The sequence below is a fragment of the Dermacentor andersoni genome, chromosome 7, assembly GCF_023375885.2.
Source record: "Dermacentor andersoni chromosome 7, qqDerAnde1_hic_scaffold, whole genome shotgun sequence".
Classification (NCBI taxonomy): domain Eukaryota; kingdom Metazoa; phylum Arthropoda; class Arachnida; order Ixodida; family Ixodidae; genus Dermacentor; species Dermacentor andersoni.
Window position 1 is genome coordinate 114,734,391 of NC_092820.1, and position 24,066 is coordinate 114,758,456.

Below are 24,066 nucleotides of genomic sequence, written 5' to 3' on the forward strand. Positions count from 1 at the left end.
TCGTTTCCAGAAATACTTTCGGACACACACACACTATATATATATGTGTGTGTGTGCCTACAATGTGTTTTTAATTTCCCATTTTCCGTCCGAAGACATGTTCAGCCCAGAGCAAGGAACTGATACCAATACCAACGAAAGAAAACAACAAATTCCTACGTGTTTTTTTACTATCGTCAAAAACATTTTATTCATCGTAGAAAGGGGCAGTGCAGTCAGTGCTGATGACGTCACTGAACGCAAATCGTAAAGCTTCCTGGCTTCACTGCAGTACATCGAGAGTCTGAATTCATTGGGCACGACCAGGCCCAATGACAGGCCGAATGCAAAAATGTTGATGACCTCAAATACTCAGACGCGCGCTTCCTCCCAGACACCGAAATCATCACAACGGCGGGAAACGGAAAAACAGCAAAAGAAGTCTTCATTCATTCGTCTCGGAATAACCGGTTCTGGTGGCCGGCATCTCCCCGACAGGCACGCCTACTCTGACCATGATCTTGGCATGCCAGCAAAGAGACAAACGAAAAGAATGAATGAAAACTATCTGTATACGCGCCTAACAAGATATCCAACACTCGAAGTGTTTCTTTCAAGAGCCGTACCACAGCCGAAACCCACGTCAACGAGTATGCGGCGCTGGCTCTCTTAGGCTTAGCCCCGCCTAAGAATCGGGTAGCCACTTGCTCTCACCCTTGCTGGATGACCGCTGCACGAGAAGTGTCTTGACCTGAGGGTCCGCGATGAACTTGCGGAGGACTTCGAGGTTAGCCTTGTCGCTGAGAGCAGTCTCTAGAGACGGCTGAAGGACCTCATCTTCTTCGAGCAGCACTGGAACCACGCGACGGAGGTACTTGACGAGCGAGCCGACGTCGGCGAGCTCGACATCTTCGGTGGAGGCGACGGGCGGCGCAGTACCTTCGGCGGTCTCTGCAGCCATGGTTCTGTGATTAGTCGCCGATGTGTTTCACGGCAACTACGCGAGCACGATCATAACACACACGACAGATGTGACGCCCACCGACTGCGTATCGGCAGTCGAGGGACTCATCTGCTGGGAAACGAGAACTGACGCGTTGACGCGTGGGATTCATAGACAGATGGTAGAAGCAGGGTAAAAGGGTAAATGCAAGGAGGCAAGAGTACGTAGCACTTGCAGCGCACCAGCGCACGTTACTTGAGGTAGTACACTCTACTCCCTCTACTGCACTCCATAGAGTTTCCATGTAGTGAGAAACTCTATGGAGTTTCCTAAAAAAAAATTTAATTTTTGTAAGGAACTCTATGCTGCACTCATAGTGAGAAACTCTATGGCTGCACTCTACTTGCGGTGACCACTGGGATGCATAGAGTTTCTCACTTTCTGACGATATTACTGTGATGTAAAAGTGAACTATCGATCGCATTGCATGGCTCTATAGGGTGGCCTTCAAGATCCCAAACCTAATAAAATTCTTAGAAGCTGCATTATAATAGACAATATTGACTATAATGTCATAACACTGGCAGTTGTGTGTGCTTGTGTGGCAATTTTGGAAGTTCGACTTACAACTGCAAGTTATAGTATGCTTTAATAACTTCTTTATCTAACTAAATATGCTAATTTAATTTGTGCAGCAATTGACAATATTATAACTGGGTGTTTGTGATCATAGTTTTTAATGTTTGTGACACTTTCTCCTCATAAAGCGTACCAACTGGCCCGGATTTCAACCCTTCTGCTTTTACGCAAGCTCCGGTCTTGTGGGCTTTCACTTCCGGCTCTGCTTGCAACAAATAGTCGTTATTCTATGCAGACAGTGCAGAAGTGCACATTCGCGAACAGCATTTGTCGCAGCGGCAAGACATGTGCTGATGCTTATTTCGTATTGCGGACAGCCAGTCTTGTTCACGAAAAATGGTTGCCTGCTGCGCGGTGAAGTGCAGCAGTTCAAGTCAATCAGGGCACAAGATGTTCCGCGTGCCCTGGGACCCTGCGCGCCGTAGGCAATGGGCAGTCGCTATCCGCCGCCAGACTCCGGATGGAAATCTCTTCATACCCAGTGATCACAACAGGCTGTGCTCTGTCCACTTTTTGAAGGGTGCGTGTCGCGCGTAAACACATTTAGGTGCCCCATGTCTCATGGATACTTCCCATGTCTTCAATGCAGGAGCGCCGAGCTATGATCCTGATGACATTGACTACGTACCGCGGCTGTTCTTCCACGACGATGCCAGCAGAGAGCGATCACGCCGCGTTAAAAGCAGGTCTGCACACTTCGAGTTTTGCTGCTAGTTTACATTGGTTTCGTCCTCTTGGCAAGATGCGTTGTGTGCATTTTTTATCGTTGGCGCCATCTCTGTGAAGGTATGGTCCTTCCCGCAAGATGGCTCCACAGCACTCACGGAGACGGGCACTTGCATGCGCGAAGAAAACTTGATAAGCTTTCATGCACTTTGTGGCATCATGCCCCACATGCAATAATCATAACCTGTTGTGCGTGCGTTTTCTTTGTTTAAATTTGCATGTTTTCTTGTCAAGAACGGTGTCACGCTGACAGGCGCATCCCGCCTTGCATGCAGTTTACACCATTTGGAGTGCCCCTTCTACCACACAACGATAATCGTCACCTGCCTTGATGTTTTTCCTTTATTTAACGCTGTGAGCCCGGTACTTTCTAGTAACGAACGGCACGCGCGTTATCAGCATGATGGCATTTCCTGTCGGCAATGCTATCATGCGGATAACACGCGTGCCGTTCGTATATACACCCCAAAGGGTGTCTATACGAACACCCCAATGGGTGCAAATATATACACCCCAAAGGGTGCAAACTGTTTTTACAGTGTGGCAAATATACACCTGAAAGGGTGTAAATTGATTTAAGAGTGCGCATTTAAAGAAAGTTTGCACCCTCTGGGGTTTATCTTGTCCCACAATGACACTCTTTAAAATTGTACACCCTTTGTGGCTTATCTTGTCCCACAACATTAATCGTCATCTGCCTTGCTTGCGTTTCCTTTCTTGAAAACTCTGCGCTTGCTACTTTCCTGTCGAGAATGCTGTGTCACGCTGATAATGCGCAAGCCATTCGTGACTTGGAAGTACTGGGCTAGCAGCATTAAAGAAAGGAAATGCAGGCAAGACACATGACGATATCGTTGTAGGACAAGATAAGTCCCAAAGGGTGCAAACTTTTTTAAGAGTGGATAATCATCATCTGTCTTGCCTGTAGTTCCTTTCTTTAACGCTGTGATTCCGGTACTTCAAAGTCGCAAATGGCATGCACATTATCAGCGTGACATAGCATTCTCTATAGTAATGTAGCGAACCCTGAGTTTTCAAGAAAAGAGATGCAAGTAAGGCAGATGACAATTATTGTGGAACAAGATAAGCCCCCTAAGGATGTAAAATTTTTCAAGAGTGGAGCGTGTGAACTCGAAGAAAAGTTCACACCTTTTGGGGTGTATCTTGTCTTAAAATATAAGTGTCATCTGTCTTGCCTGCATTTCTTAAAAACCCGGCGCTCAATACTTTCTTTTAAAAAATGCTATCACTCTAAAGAAGCTTTGTCGCACAGTGATAATTGTAATCAACCTTGAGTGCCCTTCCTTTCTTTAACCCTGTGCGCCCTGCTAATTTCAGGTCTTGAATGGCATGCATGTTATCAATGTGACATAGCATTCTTGACAGGAAAGTAACAAGCACAGTTTTCAAGAAAAGCTGTCAACACACTTGACGAATATTCACTCTTAAAAAAGACTGTACCCTTTTGGGCATATCGTGTCCCACAGCAATAATTGTCATGCGCGTTGCTTACATTTCCTTTCTTGAAAACTCTGCGCTCGCTACTTTCGACTGTCAAAAATGCTACGTTGCGCAGTTAACACGCATGCTGCTTGTGACATAGAGGCACCGGGTGTCCATTAGTACAGAAAGAAAAGGCACGCAAGGCAAATTATTGTTGCGGACAATTGAGATAAGCCCCAAAGGGTGCACATTTTTTAGGAGTGCACTCTTAACAAAGTTTGTGCCCTTTGGAGCTTATCTTGTCCTACAACGATAATTATCATCTGTCTTGCATGCATATCCTCCCTTTAACGCTGCGAGCCCGGTATGTCAAAGTCACGAACGGCATGCGCATTGTCAGTGTGACGTTGCATCTCAACAGGAAAGTAGTAAGCGCAGCATTTTCAAGAAAGGAAACGAAAGCAAGGCAGATGACAATTATTGTTGTGGGACAGATGTACGGCCCAAAAATGCAACTGGTTTAAGAGTGTAGTGATCATCAAATACTGGGTGTGCAGGTATGCAGGATAGGAGAATATATACAGATGACAATTATTGTTTCAGGTCAAGATAAGCCCCAATGGGTGCAAGGTTTTCTTAAAGTGCATATATATGTTGTCCCCCACAGATGATCATCATCTACCTTGATATGCACCTAGTACTTTCGGGTCATGAATAGGGTGTGCATGTCAGTGTAGAATAGCATTTATAACAGGAAAGTAGTGAGTGTAGAGCATTGAACAAAGAAAGTGCATGCAAGTTGGGTGACGATCATTCACTGAACACTCTAAAAAAGTTGACACTCTTTAAGGCTGGTCCTCCATCGTTATCTATCTGGTGAACATTTCTTTTTTTAGCACACAGGTCTTGCACCTCTTCCAAGATTACTGTGACACACTGACATACGTGTTCTGTTAATCCTGACCTGAAAGTACCACTCAGAGTCAGAGTTAAATAAAAATGGAGAGATTTAGCTTGTTCGTATGCATATTTATGGAAGTACCAGGTTACGGTAAATACAAACGGCAGAACATTTCTGGTAGTGACATCTTGTGTCGCTTTGTCCAACAACAACACGTAAAATGGTAAGAGAACTTTAGCTTGTCCGTAATCACATTACCGTTTACAAATTACTCTACCGAAGCTTATAATTATTACTTAATTTGTGAGCAGCATACACAATTCTATCACTATAAATCATGGTCTTTTCATTTCTACCAGCATTTCATGGCACCTTCTAGGCAGCTGTCGGTCCCTTTAAACTCTCCGTCACAAGCTGTCGGTGCTGGCGTTGTTGCTACCATAATTCTCCCTGGTAACCCAGTATGCCACAAATGCTAATATGTTTATGGAAAAGCTAAAACTGTTCTTGTTTTACTTGTGTGTTCCCGTCAGAGCAGTGCAAAACAAAAGTAATTACGTGTTGTCAATTACGTCACAGTGGACGCTTTACACAGTGGATAAGTAGAATGTGGTTCATTACTACGTTTATAATAACTGTGTGTCCTCTCTGTTTAATCTGTGCACCGCAAGATGGTGCCACGAACCCAGCCACTCACGCTTATGCCCTGGGCAACCCATCATTCCCTGTGCAGTAGTTACATTATGTGTATAAGCTAGAACTCTATCATGACATGACGACACTATGCAGACAAAAGCTTTTATTTTAAGGAATAAAGTTATTATTGCTGGGGTCCCTATTTAGGAACACGTTTACCTCTTTAACTCCAAAGACATTTCGTTAAATGGACTTGTCTCTCACATCAACAGTTATACCTTTCAAATGAATTGTTGTATCTTGCAGTGCTTCGGCATTTATGGAGGGCTAACAGTGACTTGTGTAATGAACTACAATAATTAATATCTGATAAATTGTGTGGGCACATACACAAGCACTAGTGTTTTGTATGCCTCATTTTGAGATAATCGGCCATAAGATAAAGTGTTGTTAGTGGTCATTGCAATGCATTGATGCCTAAGAAATGTGTATGTAAAGCTTCACGGGGAAATCTTAATTCAGTATCACGTTATCCTTGTTATAGTGTAACCTAAGAAGAAACTAATTTACGCTTTGAGAAAAATGAGATCTAAATATACCCAAGAAGGCAGAATGGCTGGAGGAGTACAGTGCTTTTGACTTGTAGCAGGGCTCTTCCCGACTTTTTTCCTTGTCATGTCATATTTATCTTTCATATACCGTATTTATTCCAATCTAGGCCGATAGTTTTTTTCAAATAATCACACTCCAAACTCTAGGGTCGGCTTAGATTCGAGGATTTTAAAAGACGCGCCAGTTTTTCATTGAAACTGCTAAATATGATGCATAGCTAGTGCCATCTAGAAAAGTCAGTATCGCAGCCGCTACTAGCCGTGCCAGTAGCCAACCGTACACAAGCGCGGTCGCCATTTTGACCTGTGTCGTGTCGGCCGTATCGGTGTGCGGCGTGGTGTTATTAGGATGGCACCAAGCAGGAGATGCCACTGCAGTGCCACTTTCAAGCTAAAAGTTGTGATAGCCGCAGAGGCATCGTCGAACCTTCAAGCCGGGCGGGACTTCGGTGTCGACGAGAAAAGGGTCCGTCGTTGGAGGCGACAACAACAGTAGCTTTTTGTGTGCGCCGCAATGAGGATGGCATTTAGCGGACCAACGAAAGGCCGTCACCACGAAGTGGAGACAGTTTTGGCCAACTTTGTTCGGACGCAGAGAGCAGCTGCCCTTCCAGTGACAACAGAAGTGCTCCAAGCGAAAGCTAGGGAACTTTCGAGGGAGCAAGGCCTAACACCAAAGGATTTCAAAGCCAGCCAGGGCTGGCTTCAGAAATTCATGATGCGCTTCGGCTTCAGCCTCCGACGTCACACTTCAATCACCCAGAAGCTGCCAAGCGATTTCGAAGAAAAGCTGATAGCTTTTCAGCACTACGTGCTGCAAAAGAGAGAAGCGGCAGGCTACAACCTTGGGCAAATCGGCAACGCCGACCAGATGGCTGTGTATTTTGATATAGTGCACTGTTTGAAGGTGACAGTGACAAGGAACACAGCGACAAGTCTAGCAACGGCGACGACGTTGAATGAGCTCTGCACGTTCAGATTCAATAAATGCTGTTTGCATTTTGTGAACACTGCCCTCGCTTTTTTTGTTCGGCCTACATTCGAGTAAATATATATATTCTTTTGTTGGCTTTGGACTTTAGGGGGTCGGCTTGGAATCGGGGTCGGCCTAAATTCGTATAAATACGGCTTTGTGGCACCTGCTCGGATTTCTGCTTCTGCATTCTTGGTTTTTCTTTAAACTTGTGTTTGTTGGCTACAAGCTGTCTTTTCAACCACCTTTGAATTCGGCACTGTACCATCAAGGTAACAGAGAAGTGATTTTAGATGAAAAGCTGATGGACAACGCATAGTACATGTCATAACAGGAATCGTAGCTCCGCTTGTGTCGGAGCCTAGCGCTAACGTGGAACAAATGGGTCAGGTAGTTGTGATGTTCCTTGTGAGAGTATAAATTAAGCCTAATTTATATCAGAATATACCACCTTTAAAAGTATGTTTTTTTGTATGAGTGAAAAAAGAAAGTAATAGTAAGCCGATATATTACTATAATGTAAAACAACTAAATTTGTGAAAACATGAATCCCAGACTTCAATGTTACAGTAATTAGCCTGTAACTTTTGAACAGCAGAAGGTAGTTTGTACATGCTGCTGGGACAAAGACAGTCCATGGAAGTGTGCTTAGGGGTTTGAAGTAGAGAAATGACAAACCCAAAGGTAATAAGTGATGGGTGATAATGAATGAATGAGTGGTGCCAAAACCGCTTTCTGGTTATGAGGCACACCGTAGTGGGGGACTCCAGAAATTTGGACCACCTGGAGTTCTTTGATGTGCACCCAAACCTAAGTGCACGGTGTTTTCGCATTTCGCCCCCACCGAAATGTGGCCGCCGTGGCTGGAATTCGATCCTGCAAAAGTTTTAATAGCATATGGCATTTTTGAGGCAAATTGCTACTTCGAGTGTATTTCAGTTGGTATTTCAAGAGTGATGATTGTTGTTTGAAGACAAAAGCTCCAAAAGGTGTAAAGTATTTTTTAAAGTGTGTAGTATTGGGTGTAGCGCTACGTTCCACACTGTACAGTTTCTTCTTAGTTTAATATATATTTTGAAGATGTAATATCCAAACTCCACTACATTCTGAAGATGTCTCCAAATGTGCCTTTGAGGACATAGTGGCATCGTGCGATGTCCTGAAGTGATCATCGAAGTGCCCTAATCATGCCCTATCCTTTGGCAAATGAACATCCTGAGGAAAGCCTCAGTTCTAGCTCATCAAAAATGGAATGCGCATTGTACTGAATGACACGCTTGTCATTTGCATAGAGCTATGGAATGTGCAATAATGTCATCACCACTCACCTTTGTTGCTAGATACTTCATGGATTCCTCACTTGTAGCCTGCTCGGTCATATGCTGGTTGACTATAGCATCAACCACATTCTGCATGACTTACCTCTATGATTTACCGTCAGTTCGATGCCCTCACAGTGAACACCAAAAGTTCTTTTTTAAAAAGCAGCATCACTGCACAGACATCAAGTATGCTCGGATACTAAATTTCAGCCTTATCTTATTCTATGTGTAGATCTGGCCGCTCTTGAAAATATTCACATCTTCTGTTTCAGCATGCTTAACTCCGAGCTACCGACTTTAGCAGCACAAATAGTGGCAATAAACTCTCATTTCTTGGGCCATGTGCTGAAGTATTTGAAGCAAAAAGTGACTGCAGCACAATATTCATACCCTGAAATTGTCATGTGAGGGATGTTATGCAAACATATCCCCAAGTAAATCACAAAAGCTGTGCTTTCCCTCATGCACAAGTCTCAGGCATGGTGCACCCAGTACTTAACCTACACAGTATGTTTATGGGAGGATGAATATGTCCAGACATATTAAGAATTGGTGTCATCTGCACAGCCATAACATATACATATATATATATATATATATATATATATATATATATATATATATATATATATATATATAGAAGGTTGTATTGATTATTGAGCCTTATTTTTAAAAAATTAGCTAGGTAGCTGTAACTGCCACACTACTATTCTACATATTCTCCTGGTAGTTAAAGCACTTGCAGCATCTATCCTGCAGCTTCCGTCAGTGCAAATAAAATTATTCTGCTTGCCGGTGCAATCACTCATTTGCAGCATTAGTTGCCTCCATAACACTCCCAAATTGGTCTATATATAGGTGTTTTTTTGAGGTTGGACATAGTCAGAAGCAGCCAGGTCAGGTGAATAGGGTGGATGAGGCATCACTTGAAAGACTAAGGAGGTCTGTTTTTCCATCGTTTCACTGGCATTGTGTGACAAGGCACTGTCACGTAACAGGGTGATGCCTTTGGAGAGCTATCTCAACATTTTTTTTCTTGATGTTTTGCCTCAACTTGGTAAAGTACAGTAATACTCTGCATAGAATGTTGCACCTTGTTGGAGGTGGTCCACCAGCAGAACTCCCTTTTATCCCCCCCCCCCCCCCTTCCCCCCCAAAAAAACTGTCGCCATTTGCTTCAGCCTCGAGCTTGGCACGCGGAACTTCTTTGGCCTGGAGGAACCACTGTGCCCCTATTCCTTAGACTGTTCCTTTTTCCCAGGATCATAACAGTAGGTTGACGTCTCATCACCAGTTTGTCTGGGAAATCTGACACATTTTTGGCACAATGTTCCCAAGCAGCCATAGATGGCTCCACATATTATCTCTTTTGTTCAGTTGTCAAAAGTTTTGGAATTTACTTTGCTGCAACCTTTCTCACTTCCAAGTCATTGTGGATAATAGCAACTCTCTCGCACTATATTCCTGCCCAGACATGTGGCAGTACTTATGCTGATATTCCATGGTCTTTCACGATCATGTCATGCTGTGGTGTAGCCAGGGGGTGGCACACTGAATATGTGCCCCCTCCCCACCCTCCCTTTACCTCTTGAAATTTCTGTGTTAGTATGCAGCCTGTCCAGTCCCCCTCCCTTCCCCTCATGCATGTACATTCCCTCCCCTCCCCCCAGCCCTTTAAAAAATGTCTGGCTACGCCACTGATATTATGGGTAGCTTTCATGTTTGTAGGTGCAGAGACAGAAACAAGCCTTCCACGGGGTTTCTCACTTTCAACACCAAAATGACCAGTTTTAAAATTGGCAACCCAACATTTAATGGTAGCATATTAAGGGCCACTCTTGTGCAGTGTTTGTGACATTTCATCAAGTGTCTACTTCACAGGTTTCCCTTGGAGAAACAAACTTGATAATGGTCCTATGCTCTTCCACCCTGCACTTTTCTGGATGTGCTGTTATGTTAACTTTGGACCTGAAAAGGAAAAGTAAGATGAAAATAGAAGTGGCTAAATTTTGCACCATTGAATATAGACAAATTCGCCAGTGCACTCCGCAACCTACAGCAACCTAGCTAAATTTTGCTGGGTAAAGCTCAATACTTATCGGCGCCTCCTCGCATGTGCCACCCCCTTATATACCATATATATTTGCCTGCAGTATCACTTTATATTCGTGCTGCATTTGTTGCTGACTCACCTGGAATGGTTCTCAGTCAGAAGGAAGCACATCTAAGAGCAGCCGAATTAAAAAGGGCCCTGTGTGTTGGTTGCTCGTGACTATAGAGAGATGACCTCTTGTGATGACCATACATATATGTGTATGGGGAACACTTGTGGTGCCATGCAGTAAAGCTAAAGGTAACTCCACTGCTGGAAGACAAAGTGCTTGAAGTCGGCTTTGTTCTGATCTTTCCTTTTCAGTCATGCACGCTACGCAGGTGTTGCTGCAAAGCGAATTCTTTGCGCACAAAGTTTGCTGCAGCTATCACAAGTGCCTGCTGGAGACAGCACAGAGGATGCAGCGAGACCTTCAACGGAATCGTCAAAGTCACTGTCAAGTTCACCCTGTGAGTTGGCCAAATTAACATGCCCGTTCGCATGCCCGTTCCATAGCCGCAGGCAAGTTTGGCGCTTTATTTCTAAGAATGTTCCCCTATATAGTGTTACAACATGGAGAAAATGTCTATTTATTTATTATGTATAAGGCGTTATGCAGACAAAGCAAGAGCCAAGATGGGGCAGAAGCTTGTATGGCTCCTAAATTTAAAGCTCCATCCTCATCTCAGGAAGCCAACAAACATTCTTTGCCGTCATCAGTCACGTGACAATACTTCACTTTTGCCAGTCATGGCTGTGAGTAGAGCCTCCTCTCTGTTCGCGCACTGTGAGATAGCTAAACAAATTTTAAGTAAGTACAGGGCGTAATTGTGTCTGCACGTGAGGACTCATGCAGCAGATGAACGGGTTGGCACCGCGCTGTCAGCACCTGTTTACACATGCAGAATTATCCTGTAGGGCACTTGTCTCGGCAGTGCTCGTACCATGTTTCCCAAAGTGCCAAGAATCCGATGCCAGAGCTTTGAAGGCTGACTGCAGTGAAATTTTTGGCCGTAGTTTGGCCGAGTCTGTAGTTTCACACATTGTAAATATAAAGCAGCCTTTATGCAAAACTTGACATTAGAAATGTGACTGTGGGTGTTGGAAAAGTCTCGCAAAAGCACACATTTGTGATGCCAAAATTGAAAAAAAAAAAATACCATTACTGCTTCACAGAAATGACGTGTGACTCGGATTGTGTGACTCGTCAGCGTGGCCTCTGCGATTAGGTGCTGCCTTTAGCATGCTGAAACATTTTTGAGCCGGCATGCTGGGACTTTTGTCATAACCACTAACTGCCAAGCGCACATGTTGTCTCTGTTTTTGAAGGCCAACAGTAAGAAAATGAGACAATTATAACAGCCCTCCAGCTTTGCCAAGATTGCTTAAATAAATATTACTGCTAAAGTGACATTACAATCGCTTGGTTTGTCTGCTAACACAGGGCTTCGCAACACAAAGTGCTGCGTCAGAACGTGCACCAACCACACCGCCATGATCCAAGATGGAGTGCTTTCGTTTCACAGGTGAGCATCTGGGTGAAGCATTCACTGTGAGCACAGTATGAATGTCTTTGTCCACACATGCCAGTGCCTCGAGGACCTAAGACTCATGTTGCATGGCTCAGGAGGAGGGCCATAGCATTACAAGATTAATTGAGGGAATTCCGGAGATGCGATCGTTCAGATACCGTGCGAGTGACGTTTAGCACATTGATTTGTCTACTACAGTAGACTTCCGTTAATTTGACTCCGGTTAATTTGATTATTCGGTTAATTCGATCCCGCTCGAAAGTCCCGGCCTGCGCCCATGCATTTCTTTGGGCCGAAACGTTTGTTATTTCGATCCTGAAATTGGCCTTCGCTGGATAATTCGAACTTGACCAGTCAGCACGCACGTGCTTAACCCCCAGGTGACTCCAATAGGGGCAGCGTCTGGCTCGGAGAAACGCATATGTCATATGTCCGACTGAAAACGCCTATTTTCAACCTGCCCTAAGAAGATTTTCAAGGGAAAACCATAGCCCACAATGTCTGATTACTGTATTTACACAATTCTAACACGCCCCCCCCCCCCCCCCCCCCATTTTTTCGACAGAGTTGCGCCGTAAATTGCTTGCGCAGTGTCAATGGGACACAATACGGACACAATGCGTTCAGGTGCTTTACGGCATATCATGCATGTGTTGCGGCGAAGCTGACTTTAGGAAACTGGCCGCCGTTGTGCAACACATGAATTAAACCTTTGCTCATTTTTCTTGCTGAAAAATCGGGCGCGCTTAAGACTTCTACTTTGTTTAGGAGCTTTATTCTACCTTACTTACCTGCTTTGGACACATATAAAGTGGATGTGTGTTTCGCTAGGGGGTGCGTTTGTTAGAATCTGGAAACTATATATAGTGCCAAATGAATCACCGGCGCGTTTTGAGCTTTCTCTGCATCTTGTTTAATTAGACGGGCCAGATAATTCTATCAGTTTTGTCGGTCCCGTCAGGGTCGAATTAACGGCTGTCTACTGCACTCGTGCCTGTGCGCAGCTGCCAACTTTCCCGAATTTTCCGTAAAGGTTGAGACACGTAAATTTCCGTAAGTTCGGGACTGTTCTCAGATTTTACTTACGTTGCACCAAGTTTTACGAAACAGTTTTCTGTCAGTGAAAAAAAAGTCTTAGAGGGGTCCAGAACCACTTTTTATTGAAGTCGAGAAGCGCACTTGAAGTTAAAATGGACTATTTCAGAAACATACTTTGCTAGAAGTACTTCGATGCATTCAGCAGAAGCGGAGTTATTAGCATTAAAAGGCTGCCTATGATCACCTTCTTCAATGCCTTGCACTGTGAAGGCTACGGTGGAGTGGGGTATGCTCTGCTTACTGAACGTCAGCGTGGCGCGCACTTCAAATTTGATTTTGGATGTTCACGTAGACACCACTATTTCTGATTTCGGCGCCTACAACGAGCCAAACGTGGTTGTCCCCGGCGAGCCACCGTGCGCCAAGTGAGCGGACTCGTTTCGGCACCCCGTGGCGGCCGCAGTATCTACGCTACTTAGCAGACCGCATCCAGATGCAACTGTAGTCTGTATGTGCAGCGTTTGCTTCATGCAGAACAGTACTTGAGTGCGCACTCGTGCTTGTATGCTCCAGTCTGGCCGTGCTGTGTTGTGTGGACTGGCTTTGTCCTGCCGACCTGTCCTGTTGGCTGATGGATAGTAGCCACGTCCAACTTGCACATTTTTAAGTGCTATCAATACCTCAATACAAAGTGAAGTCTGCCAAGGTGCCCAACCCGGGGTAGCCAGGAGTGAGCGTGTGCTGGCGAGTGTGCGTGTGGTCTCACCTTAAGTTTCGCGGGGTTCGAGGCTAGTTGAGTGTTCAAAACTAATTGAAATTAGCGAGACCTGGCAGCTATGACACCGATAAGCAGGGTGGCCAAGGTTTAGTTCCTACGCGGGTAACCACGGCCGAGCGTGAGCAGGCGATGGTCAGCTTCTGAAAGTGCGTAGTACTTATTGAAATTTGAAAGCATATTTTTCGCTTGCTTCAGCCTGTTCATTAAACATTTGTGAATAAATATAGACAGTAACAGTAAGAAGAAGCACGCTGATCCAAACACACTTTTTGATTGATGTTAGCTGTTGGCCAATAGCAGCAGCATATACGAATGTGCTGTATGACAATATATAGTACCCCAAAAGCGTGAGGAGTAGGCTTCTTTTGAAAAGAGAGTGCTTGAGAAAAAGGTGAATTTGCAGTCCGCTTGCAAGCTCCACACACTGCGCATGACTGCAAAATTTAGTTCAGTTGTTCACAGTGGCTTATGCTATCCGCAGACTGCATTTTTTTTTTTCAGCAAGTCGGAAGGGTGGTTCAGGGCCCCTTTAAAGGCATAAGAGATGGAGCAGCTCTAGATTGTAAAAAATGTATCCAGAAAAGAAATTGTGATAATACCTGTATGGCGCTCTAATTATTGGCAGCCCACAATATTTCTTAGGGGTACTTGCTTCGAGCAAGTTTATTTGGACAAGTTCTTGAAGCAGGCGAAACCAGCAGTTAATGTTGCTTGTCAGTCTCTGCTGTTCACTTTGCTACTGCTTGTGTACTGGCCCTAAAAATAAAGCATTGTTGATGAAGTGTGTGTATGGACCCCACAAAAATATGCGTGCTCAGGCAAACTCTTCAGGCAGTGCATATTATGACCCCTTTACCCTCCCCCTCGATACGCCATGTCCACATTTCTAGCCATCAGATGGTGCCATAGCATTTACCGCTGACAGCATGGAATGCATATTTACTGGCAATGATGGCATAGTAAATCTACGTCTAGTGTGCTCTGGTCAAACCATTGCGCTTGTGGCATGCCTCCAATTCTTTTACGGGCGTACGATTGCATTTTTTTAGACAATGAAGGTTTATTGCTACTTTTTTTTCATGATGTTATGCCAGCGAGATGTGACAGCATGACAGGGTCCGTCTGTAGAATCGCTTGTCGCTGCTGTTTGAATATTGCGTACAGGTGGTTCACTCCTTGGTATGTGCTTAACATGCCAGCACAACAAGCACAGCACTATGCAATACAGAAACTACTAAAATATGAGAGCGCGGTTGGCACATGATTGAGCAGAAAGTACATTTTGACCACCTAGTGCGTAGCTCTCAAGGATAACGTCGGCGAGTTTGTTTTTCTGAGGATCCAATAGAACTGGACGAGTAGGACTTTCTTCCATGCTACAATGCAATGTAATGATCCTTACAACATTAGTGGTTGAGTACTAGTAATATAATTCTAATGCGGAGTTACGATGCCGTCAGGCTAGTACTAGAATGTCCCAGTCCCAAATCGTTTCTTGTTTTGTTCTCTGTTCTTGATAATATCGACGCCTTAGACATTTTTGAGTATTATTCTATCACCGTAGCTTCACTTAATATTGGCCTTTAGTGTCCCTTTAAAGTGCTATAATCATATGCAATGGTGTATGCACCACCAGGTTTCCAAGGAACCCTGGGCTGAAAGCAAAGTGGATGAAAGTCATAGGTCGCAAGCAGTGGCCATCAAAATGGTGGACAGCCATCTGCTCTGACCACTTCATCCCCGAAGACTTTGTCAGTGGGCATGCAGCTCTGGGCATGCTGAAGCCAAAGGCTGTCCCGTCCGTCTTTCGGGACAGAGGCATTACTATGGTTCGTAAAATGCTGCTCCTTGCCTTCTCTTCAACTTGTCTTATTTGATAATAATTTACAGTGAACCCTCATCATAATGAGCTCACTGGCACAGGGAGGGGGGGGGGGACTCATTAGTGGTATTTTGGTATAAATGGCGGTGCCTTAAAATTTTCAGTAGTAGCCTCGAGAATGCATTGGAAGACACTTGAGACCCCTAAATCACAATTTAAAGGTTTGCTAAAGAGAACAACTAAACCAGTCTAGAATGATAAAGTCTTTTGGAAGTCTATTTTTGTTATGTCTTATTTTTGTTATTTTTGTTATTTTGGAAGTTATTTTTGTTAGTCTATCTTATGATGAGGGACCAACTGTGGTAACCTGGTGGCTATGGCATTGCACTGTAAAGCACAAGGTCAAGGTTTGGTCCTGGATGCAGCAGCCACATTTTGGTGGAAGCAGAAAACAAAAACGCTTGTGCACCATGCATTGGGTGCATGTTAGAAACTCCAGGTTGTCGAAATTCGTCTGGAGTCCCATGCTACTAAAGTTTAATATTTTTGCAGTGAGACGTTGATTACTTAAAAAGAAAAAGTGATGGTCGAACATCTACTTTTCAGAATTTTGCTTCAGAACGTCGGTGCTGGTACGTGATGCAATGTCATCGATTTCAAAGCGCTTTCTTGTATATGGGCTGTTGTAGCACAATAAACGTTCATGAAACTTGCAAACTTCAGTGTTTGGCATTTTTAGAGAGCAATTTAGTCTATCTTTCCCAATGAAAAATTAACTAAGCCCGAACAGACGCCATATAAATCCGTGGCATCTCCCCCTCCCCTCTTGTTTTTGTGTACCTCATATGCATCTTTGTGACTGCCCTTGGTAGCACGTGGAAGATCAACAGAGGTTGACTGATGCGATTGCCTATCTCAGCAGCTAACCGTTATCTGAGCATGCTATGGTGGGACCCAGGCATGACTAGTCTAGTTTCCAGACCAGGCCTTACCTAGTTTCCAGGTCTAGTTTCCAGGCCAAGCTTACTTCTTAAATTCTAAAGTACAGGCCTTGACTCTAGGCTATGAGTATACTTGCCCATTATATGCTTTGGCTCCCTTCCCCCAGCAATGAGCAGCTGGTTTGAGAAATGTGCTTCAGACCCTCTGAATTTCATATCATTAAACCTCTCTCTCTCTCTCTAACAAACAAGTAAACCTGACTAGAAGTTGTTAAGGATTGTTCAAGTCCTTAAAGTCGCGGCGAGCGGAAATGCGGGAACTTCGGAACGACAGCGTCAACGCCCGCATTTCGTTGTTACGTTTTTACAGCGAAGCTGTTTATGGCTACGTTCTGGCAGATATCGTCTTTGTGGACATAGACCAACAATTTTTGATATGTGGGCCGATCTCGAAGATAGTGCGATGCCAGGCCGACCCGCCGCGGTGATGCAGTTTAAGGGGCCCACATACAGAGCTTCGCTGGTTATCCTTGTCTTGTATCCTAAACAGTGGCGACTATGGGGGATTGGCCAAGAAGCAGGCGGTTTTCCGCATCCTTCTTCACAGAGTGGAAGGGTACTGATTATTTATTTTTTTTTCAGTCCTAGAAGACTTCGTGAGTGGCCGCTTTGCTACTGAAGAGGCGTAATTTACTAATTATACTTAATATATACATTGATAATACGTAATATACCTGTTTAGTGTCCTTCTGCTATGAGCGATGAAATGTCCGGTCTATACAGAGATACGAAACCGAAACTGTGTTAGTGCGCGCGAACAGCCTCTTCATTGTCAAAGCCAGCATCATCGCCATTGTCACCTCAAAATGTCCACAAAAATGTTTCTCGGCGTTTGTGGCGACTACTTTATTCTATGTTACCACCTACAACGTGGCGCTTTCTTTACGTGAACTAATTAAGAGAAAAAAAGTATATTTTCCAACTTAAGCTTGCTGCAGCAGAGTTGCGTGACATGTGTTTGGAGCTCGCTTGCGTCGCAGGACGAACTGGTTAGTTGGCATGCGGGCAAGCTTGTCGTTTCGTTTGTGATTGTTATTAGTCGTTCAAGAAATGCTGGATATGAAACGCAATGCGACACGCGGAGGAACCGTTGATACAGCCCGATAAGGTGCTATCTGACAGTGACGATGACGGTCATTAAGTGTGCGAATAAATTTGCGCTCTGTGGTGGTGAATTACGCACGTTAGATTTGCGTGCACGATATTTTCATTTTCGAGCCCATGCGTTTGATTCGGAGGCGTTGTGGAATCGGGTAAAAACGTATCTTCATTATGTCTTCACCTGTGGATGTAGCTTCGGCCAAAAGCATCGGGACAGGATTCCTTCTACGGCTCTTTTTGACTACTGACATGTTGCACTCCTGTATTCTGAAAATGCACATATCCGATAGCAGTACTTGCTGCATCTGTGCAGGTCAGTCAACCTCGCCACGCTCCCAGGAAGCTTGCCGCCGCTGGCACCCGTACCCAGACGATCGACGCAGTTTGTCTATACGAGAGGGGAACAAACGCACCCGAGTCCTCGGCGCTCGCAAAGGCGAGTACTTTCATCGTCGTTGCGCTGAACTCTCCGGCGACCTCGGCTGCTGTACCTTCGGCACCTGTCAGAACAAGTGGCAATGACTCCACTCGTCACGAGGTAGCGGCCGCTGCGCATCAAACGCCATCGGGCGGACAGCCGAGACAGCGGGCGATGACGGGGCCTACTTCGCAACATGAAAGCGCGCCAAATTTAGGCGTCCAAGATGTTGCGGAGTGCGGCCAGCAACAGAAGGTGCTGATGGTGCAAAATGCCACTTCAAAAGTGCTCGGGTCAAATACTTTGCAAGTAATGGAGCCTGAGGCACAGCCAAAAGCTGCAGAGGAACCAGCAGCAGCGCCGGAGGCACATCCGTCAGGTGCCCAGCAAGCTAATGGACAGCTCGTGTCAGCTGCAACACCGGCTAGTGCCCAGCAGGTAGCGACAGCTCCGATGACACAGACTAATGCCCAGCAACTCGTGACAGCTCCAACAACACCGGCTAGTTCTCGGCAGCCTGTGGCTGTTCTGACACCAGCTAGTGCCCAGCAGCTTGTGACAGCACCGACGACACCGGTGAGTTCTCAGCAACCAGTGACAGCTCCAACAACACCAGCTAGTTCTCGGCAGCCTGTGGCCTCTCCAACACCAGCTAGTGCCCAGAAGCTTGTAACACCTCCGACGACACCGGCTAGTTCTCGGCAGCCAATGACAGCTCCAACAACACCGGCCAGCACGAAGTCACCAGACCTGCAGCGTCGAGAGCTTGCAAACGAAATATCTGATGTGGGCACCGAGTCTGGCAACCAGCCTGATGAGAATGCTTCTGAAGGTGCATGTGACGTTTGCCAACGCACTTTCCAGAAGAAAGACTTGACCAAGATTTTTGTAGAAATTCGCAAGTGGCTTGTAGGAAACTATCCTAAAGGGCAATGTTCCCCGTTCATGCTTTGTGAGGAGTGCAAAGAACCCCTTTTGCAAGCTGCAGCATCTTCTGATACATCAGCTGGCAGTACCAGGTAGGACCAGAATTCTGTCAATCTTTACTCGTGTGTTGAAGATTACAGGCTAGAGATGAGCAGAGGATGCATTGCTTGTTAGAGAAAAGTACACAATTAGTTTTCCAGCCACTGTAGATGTTGTGCTCAGGCGGAGAGTGGCAGACACTTCTGTCATTTGATCAAGTAAGGTACGAACATTTGAGGTGGACGTTGGACCTGCTCGAACTTCCAGGGAATGAGGATGTTGCTAAAGAGAGTGGCGTCTTCCCTTTTGCAGAACCCTGGTGTTTTCAGAGTAGCATAGCAGTGCATGTGTTGTTGCACGTGTGGTGATGCATGAACCCTACCAGGCCCCATTGCTAACGGTGAATTCGGCAAATCGCACCGGCACGCACGGGGCCACCTCTGGTGTGACCGTGATTGGATGAAACAGCTCATTGGGGTGCACCGGTGTGACTTGCCGAATTCGCCGTAAGTTTAGTTATACAAGTGCAGGAAATTGTTGGGAGCAGCTTACCACATGTATTTTTCACACTGGTTCATTACTAGAGGAGAAAGCAGGAACTGAAATGTTGCATTGCCATGCAGCCCAGAGGCGAGTTTCATTGCCAATATAGACCCTCTCTTCTGACTTGACTAGCGTGCACAAGCAACAATCCATCCCTGCCTTCTCCCATACCAGAGCCGATAGGCCACATCGCACTTGCATCACGATCCCTGCCTTTTTTTCGCTTCTCTTCTCTTTGCTGTATAGCACACTCTCAGTGGCGACGTTGTGCATTCTTCATCAAATTATTTACTGAGGTCACATGCCACAGTGGGTGACATTGCAGGCAGTGTGTCTTACGCAGAGACATTTGCGCATCTGAGCTTGACTCTCTGGCTGGAATAGGCGGCTCCCTCGAGAGGAAGGGTGCACAGGCTTCTGTTTTAATGATCTACGCACCATGCTTGTCTGTTTCCAATGCCCAAACCTGTTAATGGCCTTGAAGATAATGCCTCTAGGCCTTTTCATTGGGTGAGGAGGAAGGGGCATGCAGCGAGCATTTCCTCTTCTCTGGCTTGTGCAAACCAGCTTGGCACTGCTTGAATGTGTTGCTGTCGCATGATGTGAAATGATTTTTAGATGTCTTAGTGTGTTTTCCATGAAATTTATGGGATTACATGTCAGTTCGTACCAATTCGTCGGAGAACCACTGCGTAGCCTTTTGGTACAGCAGTAACTGCAGTATGTCGAAATTTCTCTTGGCTGCACAAGCATGCCACACACAGCAGCAGCCGCAGTGCATCTATATATTGTGAACAGTTTTCGCTGTAGCAGTTTTTACTTGACAAAGAGCAGCGGCGTCCCTGAATTGCCAACATTACTTTGAAAATCTCACTATCTGAGCACCTGGTGTAAGAACTAAAACCTAATGCAACCTCGAAACATCTAAGTGCTGATCGTTATAAAATATTTGCATCAGCCACTGGCATCATTCTCATGCATTTCTGATTTCCAAGTCTAGTAGACCTGAAATCGCTGTGCCAAGTCTATGTTAGCCTACTGTATGAGGCTGATAGCATTGCTCAACACAGCTACAGTCGTAAACCAGCATGATGCATATAAGCTTTGTGCTTCGACATTGCCTTTTTCCTGCTGTGCTCCGTGCTCCTCGCTGTCGCAGTGCTGCCCGCTGCTGGGTGACGTAAGTAGAATGTCGCCTCGAGGGGCATGTCATCGCGCTTGCTACAGCCTCCCAGTTTCAGCTTCCCGCACGCTGATAGCTGAATTTTGTTGTGCCATAATTCCATAGATGATTGCATTTTTCCAGATCCAAAAGTTGATACGGCTTGTATGTAGAACTCGCTTCGATTTCTGAATTACGATGGGCTCCGCCAAAACTAAAAGCTTAAAGGTTAACTAAGGGATTGTTGTTAATCAGCAACTAATTCCCACCTATCAACAGTCACCTCATTCTCACCACCACTGACGGCATGTCTCCGAAGGAACTGTCCTTTTATTTCAGAACGACTGTGTTTAAATATTACTTGATGTCCGCATAGAAACACCCTGTATAGTAGCTTACAAAGATTATTGACCAGTTGTCTGCTTCAAAGTTCACATATGTGACGCATGACGTTCTGAAAGAATGTTCTACATCCGCTGTTATGGCCAGGAGTGACGCTGGCTAGCACACCCATGACCAGATCTTGCACACATGCACATATAGTACCTAAAAAAGTGGACGGGAGGACAGCTACCACTGAAGCTCGATTGCACATTAGTGCAATCCATTAGTGGCAAGTTGTTTTTCATTCACTTTAACTTCGCTTCTTATTTTTTCTGTTTATGAAAAACCACACCTAAAGGAGCCCTGGACCACTTCTCATTGAAGTGGAGAAAAGCATCTGAAGTGAAAATAGGCTATATCAGAAATACTTTGCCACAAAAAGTACTTCAGCGCGTTCAGAATAAGCGGTGTTATTGGCAATCGAACATGGCCTCCGCTGTGCTCCTATTCCTTCTTCAATGCCTTGCACTGCGAAGGCTACGGTGGAGTAGGGTGTGCTCACAACACTCTGCATTCTAAATGTTACCGTGGCACGCAGTTCAAATCTCCTTTTGAATGTTAACGTAGACACCACAACTTCTGATTTTGGTGCCTACGACGCGCTAAACATTAAGCCAAATGCGGTTGTCCTCAGCAAGCCACACTGCACCTTGCTAGTGGACCTGTGCCGGCACCTCGTGGCAGCGGCGATATCTACGTTACGTAGCAGACCACAGCTAGCAATAGCAGCTGCATATAGGAATCCGCTTTATTACGAAATAAGCATCCGGAAGAAAATGAGGAGCAGGCATCTGTTGAAAAGAGAGTGTTTGAGAGAAAGGTGATTTCGGGCTCCGCTTGTGAGCTCCACGCACCGTGTACGACAGCAAAACTTCGCTCAGATGTTCACAGCAACGTATTCTACCCACGGACTATGTTATTTCATCAAGTCCGAGTGGTGGTTTAGGGCCCCTTTAATTTCCGCGATGCTTCCCTTGGCTTAGTTGTCCATTTGCTTCATGAGGTTGTGACTAGCAAAAATTTAGCCCATCAGTTTCCTTTCTATATATACAAATGTATGGCACTGTGATTCATTATTTAATTACACATAGCAGAGATGTGCTCACTGGCACTGCTTGGTGAGTCAAAACGCTGTGCCACGTAAGCCAGTTTCTTGAGGCTTGAATTGCCTGCAGCACAAGCACACTTTGCATCCAGATGTGTTCAACTCTCAGTTGCACAGTGTGCGAGCTGTAGAATTTTACGTTCTAAAGATCCAGCCATGTTTTCAAGAACATTCATTTGGGCCATGCTGCTAATGCAGATTTGACTGTTTGCAGGACGTAACCAAAGTAGACTGCTGTAAGGCCGCCACTAATGTCCGTGCCATGTACTGAGGTAGCGCTACCATGATTGGGTGTCATTCACGGCAGAGCACAAAGAGACGCTGGCAATTTTTATTTACTGCAATGGGCAATTATACGGGCACTGTGGATGCATGTGCGGGAAGGTTTGGCGAAGTGGATGCACTATCAGCGCTCTACTCAGTCAGCACGATGGCGGAGCTAGGACGGCATACTGCCTTCCGCTGCTGGCATGAGCGTTGTGCACACTCCGACCACACTAGGGTTCCTTTTGAGCTGCTGCGAGTTTGCTCTGGTGTGAAACAGAACGGAAAGTAAATGCCAACCTAAGATCACCTAATATTTGACTGGACACTCTCTGTGGTGCTGATGGTTTTCAGTTGGTCTCACCTCATGCACCGAGGTGCGACGCCTGCAGCACCACTTCAACGCATCATCATACGCCTGGTAGCTGTTGGGACGTTGTTCCTTGTGGCCAGCAGCAGTTGCCTTGCATTCTGCCTTGCGTCGATGTGTCTCGCACTCTTATAGTTAGAACACCATCCAAGGAGTTTAAGCCAAACGATATGCCTTGCTGTCGCTGTCAACGCTTCGCCCTTCAAGCGAACCTCCCTTTCTTTCCCCACCTTCTTTTCAGTAAGACGCAGAGCAGGAACATTGTTGCAAAGCTGCGCGAGCGTGCGCTCAACTCGCTAGCAGCGACGTGTACATCCGATCAAGTTGAATCTGTGGACATTGAGCGGCCAGCAGAATATCCAAGCTTGGTGCCCGTGCAGAAGAAGCCAGCAGGCACTAGTTCTCTGTCTGCTGATCCTGTGGGAAACCGAAGTGTTGCAAACGAACAGCCAACAAATTCAGGCAAGCGTCTTGCTTTGGTTTCTCGTATGGCAAGTTCATTCGTAGAAGGGGTGAAGTACAACTCGTTAAATGTGCAAGTAAGCAGGAGGTAGAAGTTGCTTTATCTATGTCAGTTTTAATTTATTTTCATATTCATTGGTGAAACTGATCCAACGTAGTGCTACGGCTAGGGAATTGCATTGTTAAATCGGGGGCGCTGGATCAAATCCTGGCTGCGGCAGCCACATTGCGATGGGGGCGAAATGTAAAGTCGCCTGTGTACCGTGCATTGGGTGCATGTTAAAAACTCCAGGTGGTCAAAATTATTCCAGAGTCTCCCACTGAGTTCATAGTAAAATATTTAGCGCGCACAATTGACAAGGACACAGTGAAGGGGGACACACGAGCGCTTGTCGATTGTGCGCGCTAAATATTTTACTATGAATTCGTACCAACTCGCCCAACTATCAGTTCTACTGCAGTCCCCCACTAAGGCCCGCCTCATAATCTTCTTGTGGTTTTGGCATTTAATTGATGAAAATGCGTGACATTGAATTTTGAATTCTTGAGCAGAAACACTACAATTGCTATTTTGCTTGGTCAGATGCAGGGTCGGGCACCATTTATTGAGATGTTGGAGGAAGGGTGCTTGCTATCAGCTATGAGCTTCGAGATCAGCCTCCTTCAGCTGTGCCCATTTGAGAGGGGGGATGCCACTCTGAAAGGTCAACTTTTGAACCAGTGTGCCGATTTTTATGAACTTTCTTTTAGGACGAATGAACTTACTGCCATTATAATGCATTTGACATTTTATTACTACAGTGCAAAAAAAAATGTTATGGTGTCACAAATTGCACAACTAAGCTTAAAAAAACA

At 45.4% G+C, this 24,066-nt stretch overlaps 2 protein-coding genes and 1 long non-coding RNA gene across 4 annotated transcripts in view; 1 reads left to right on the top strand and 2 right to left on the bottom strand.

Annotated features, from left to right (window-relative positions):
* The window catches only part of Dhc64C (dynein heavy chain, cytoplasmic), a 114,061-nt gene extending 112,991 nt beyond the window's left edge, over positions 1-1,070 (bottom strand). For both annotated transcript variants that reach the window (XM_050181170.3, XM_050181169.3), the window contains exon 1: positions 694-1,070. In XM_050181170.3, the coding sequence (XP_050037127.2) occupies positions 694-940 (247 nt within the window). In that variant the 5' untranslated portion in view covers positions 941-1,070. The remainder of the gene's footprint in view (positions 1-693) is intronic.
* Positions 1,071-1,674: 604 nt separating this feature from the next.
* LOC126533958 (uncharacterized) overlaps positions 1,675-24,066 on the top strand; it is a 34,613-nt gene continuing 12,221 nt past the window's right edge. The window contains exons 1-7 of the mRNA XM_055072518.2: positions 1,675-2,081; positions 2,151-2,247; positions 10,590-10,735; positions 11,710-11,791; positions 15,250-15,442; positions 17,851-18,974; positions 22,991-23,211. Coding sequence (XP_054928493.2) covers positions 1,898-2,081; positions 2,151-2,247; positions 10,590-10,735; positions 11,710-11,791; positions 15,250-15,442; positions 17,851-18,974; positions 22,991-23,211 — 2,047 coding nt within the window. The 5' untranslated portion in view covers positions 1,675-1,897. The remainder of the gene's footprint in view (positions 2,082-2,150; positions 2,248-10,589; positions 10,736-11,709; positions 11,792-15,249; positions 15,443-17,850; positions 18,975-22,990; positions 23,212-24,066) is intronic.
* Positions 9,962-18,035, bottom strand: LOC129385653 (uncharacterized). Its single transcript, XR_008613130.2, has 3 exons — positions 17,951-18,035; positions 14,213-14,369; positions 9,962-10,141 (listed from the first exon to the last, which is right to left on the bottom strand). It is a non-coding gene; the product is annotated as an uncharacterized lncRNA (long non-coding RNA).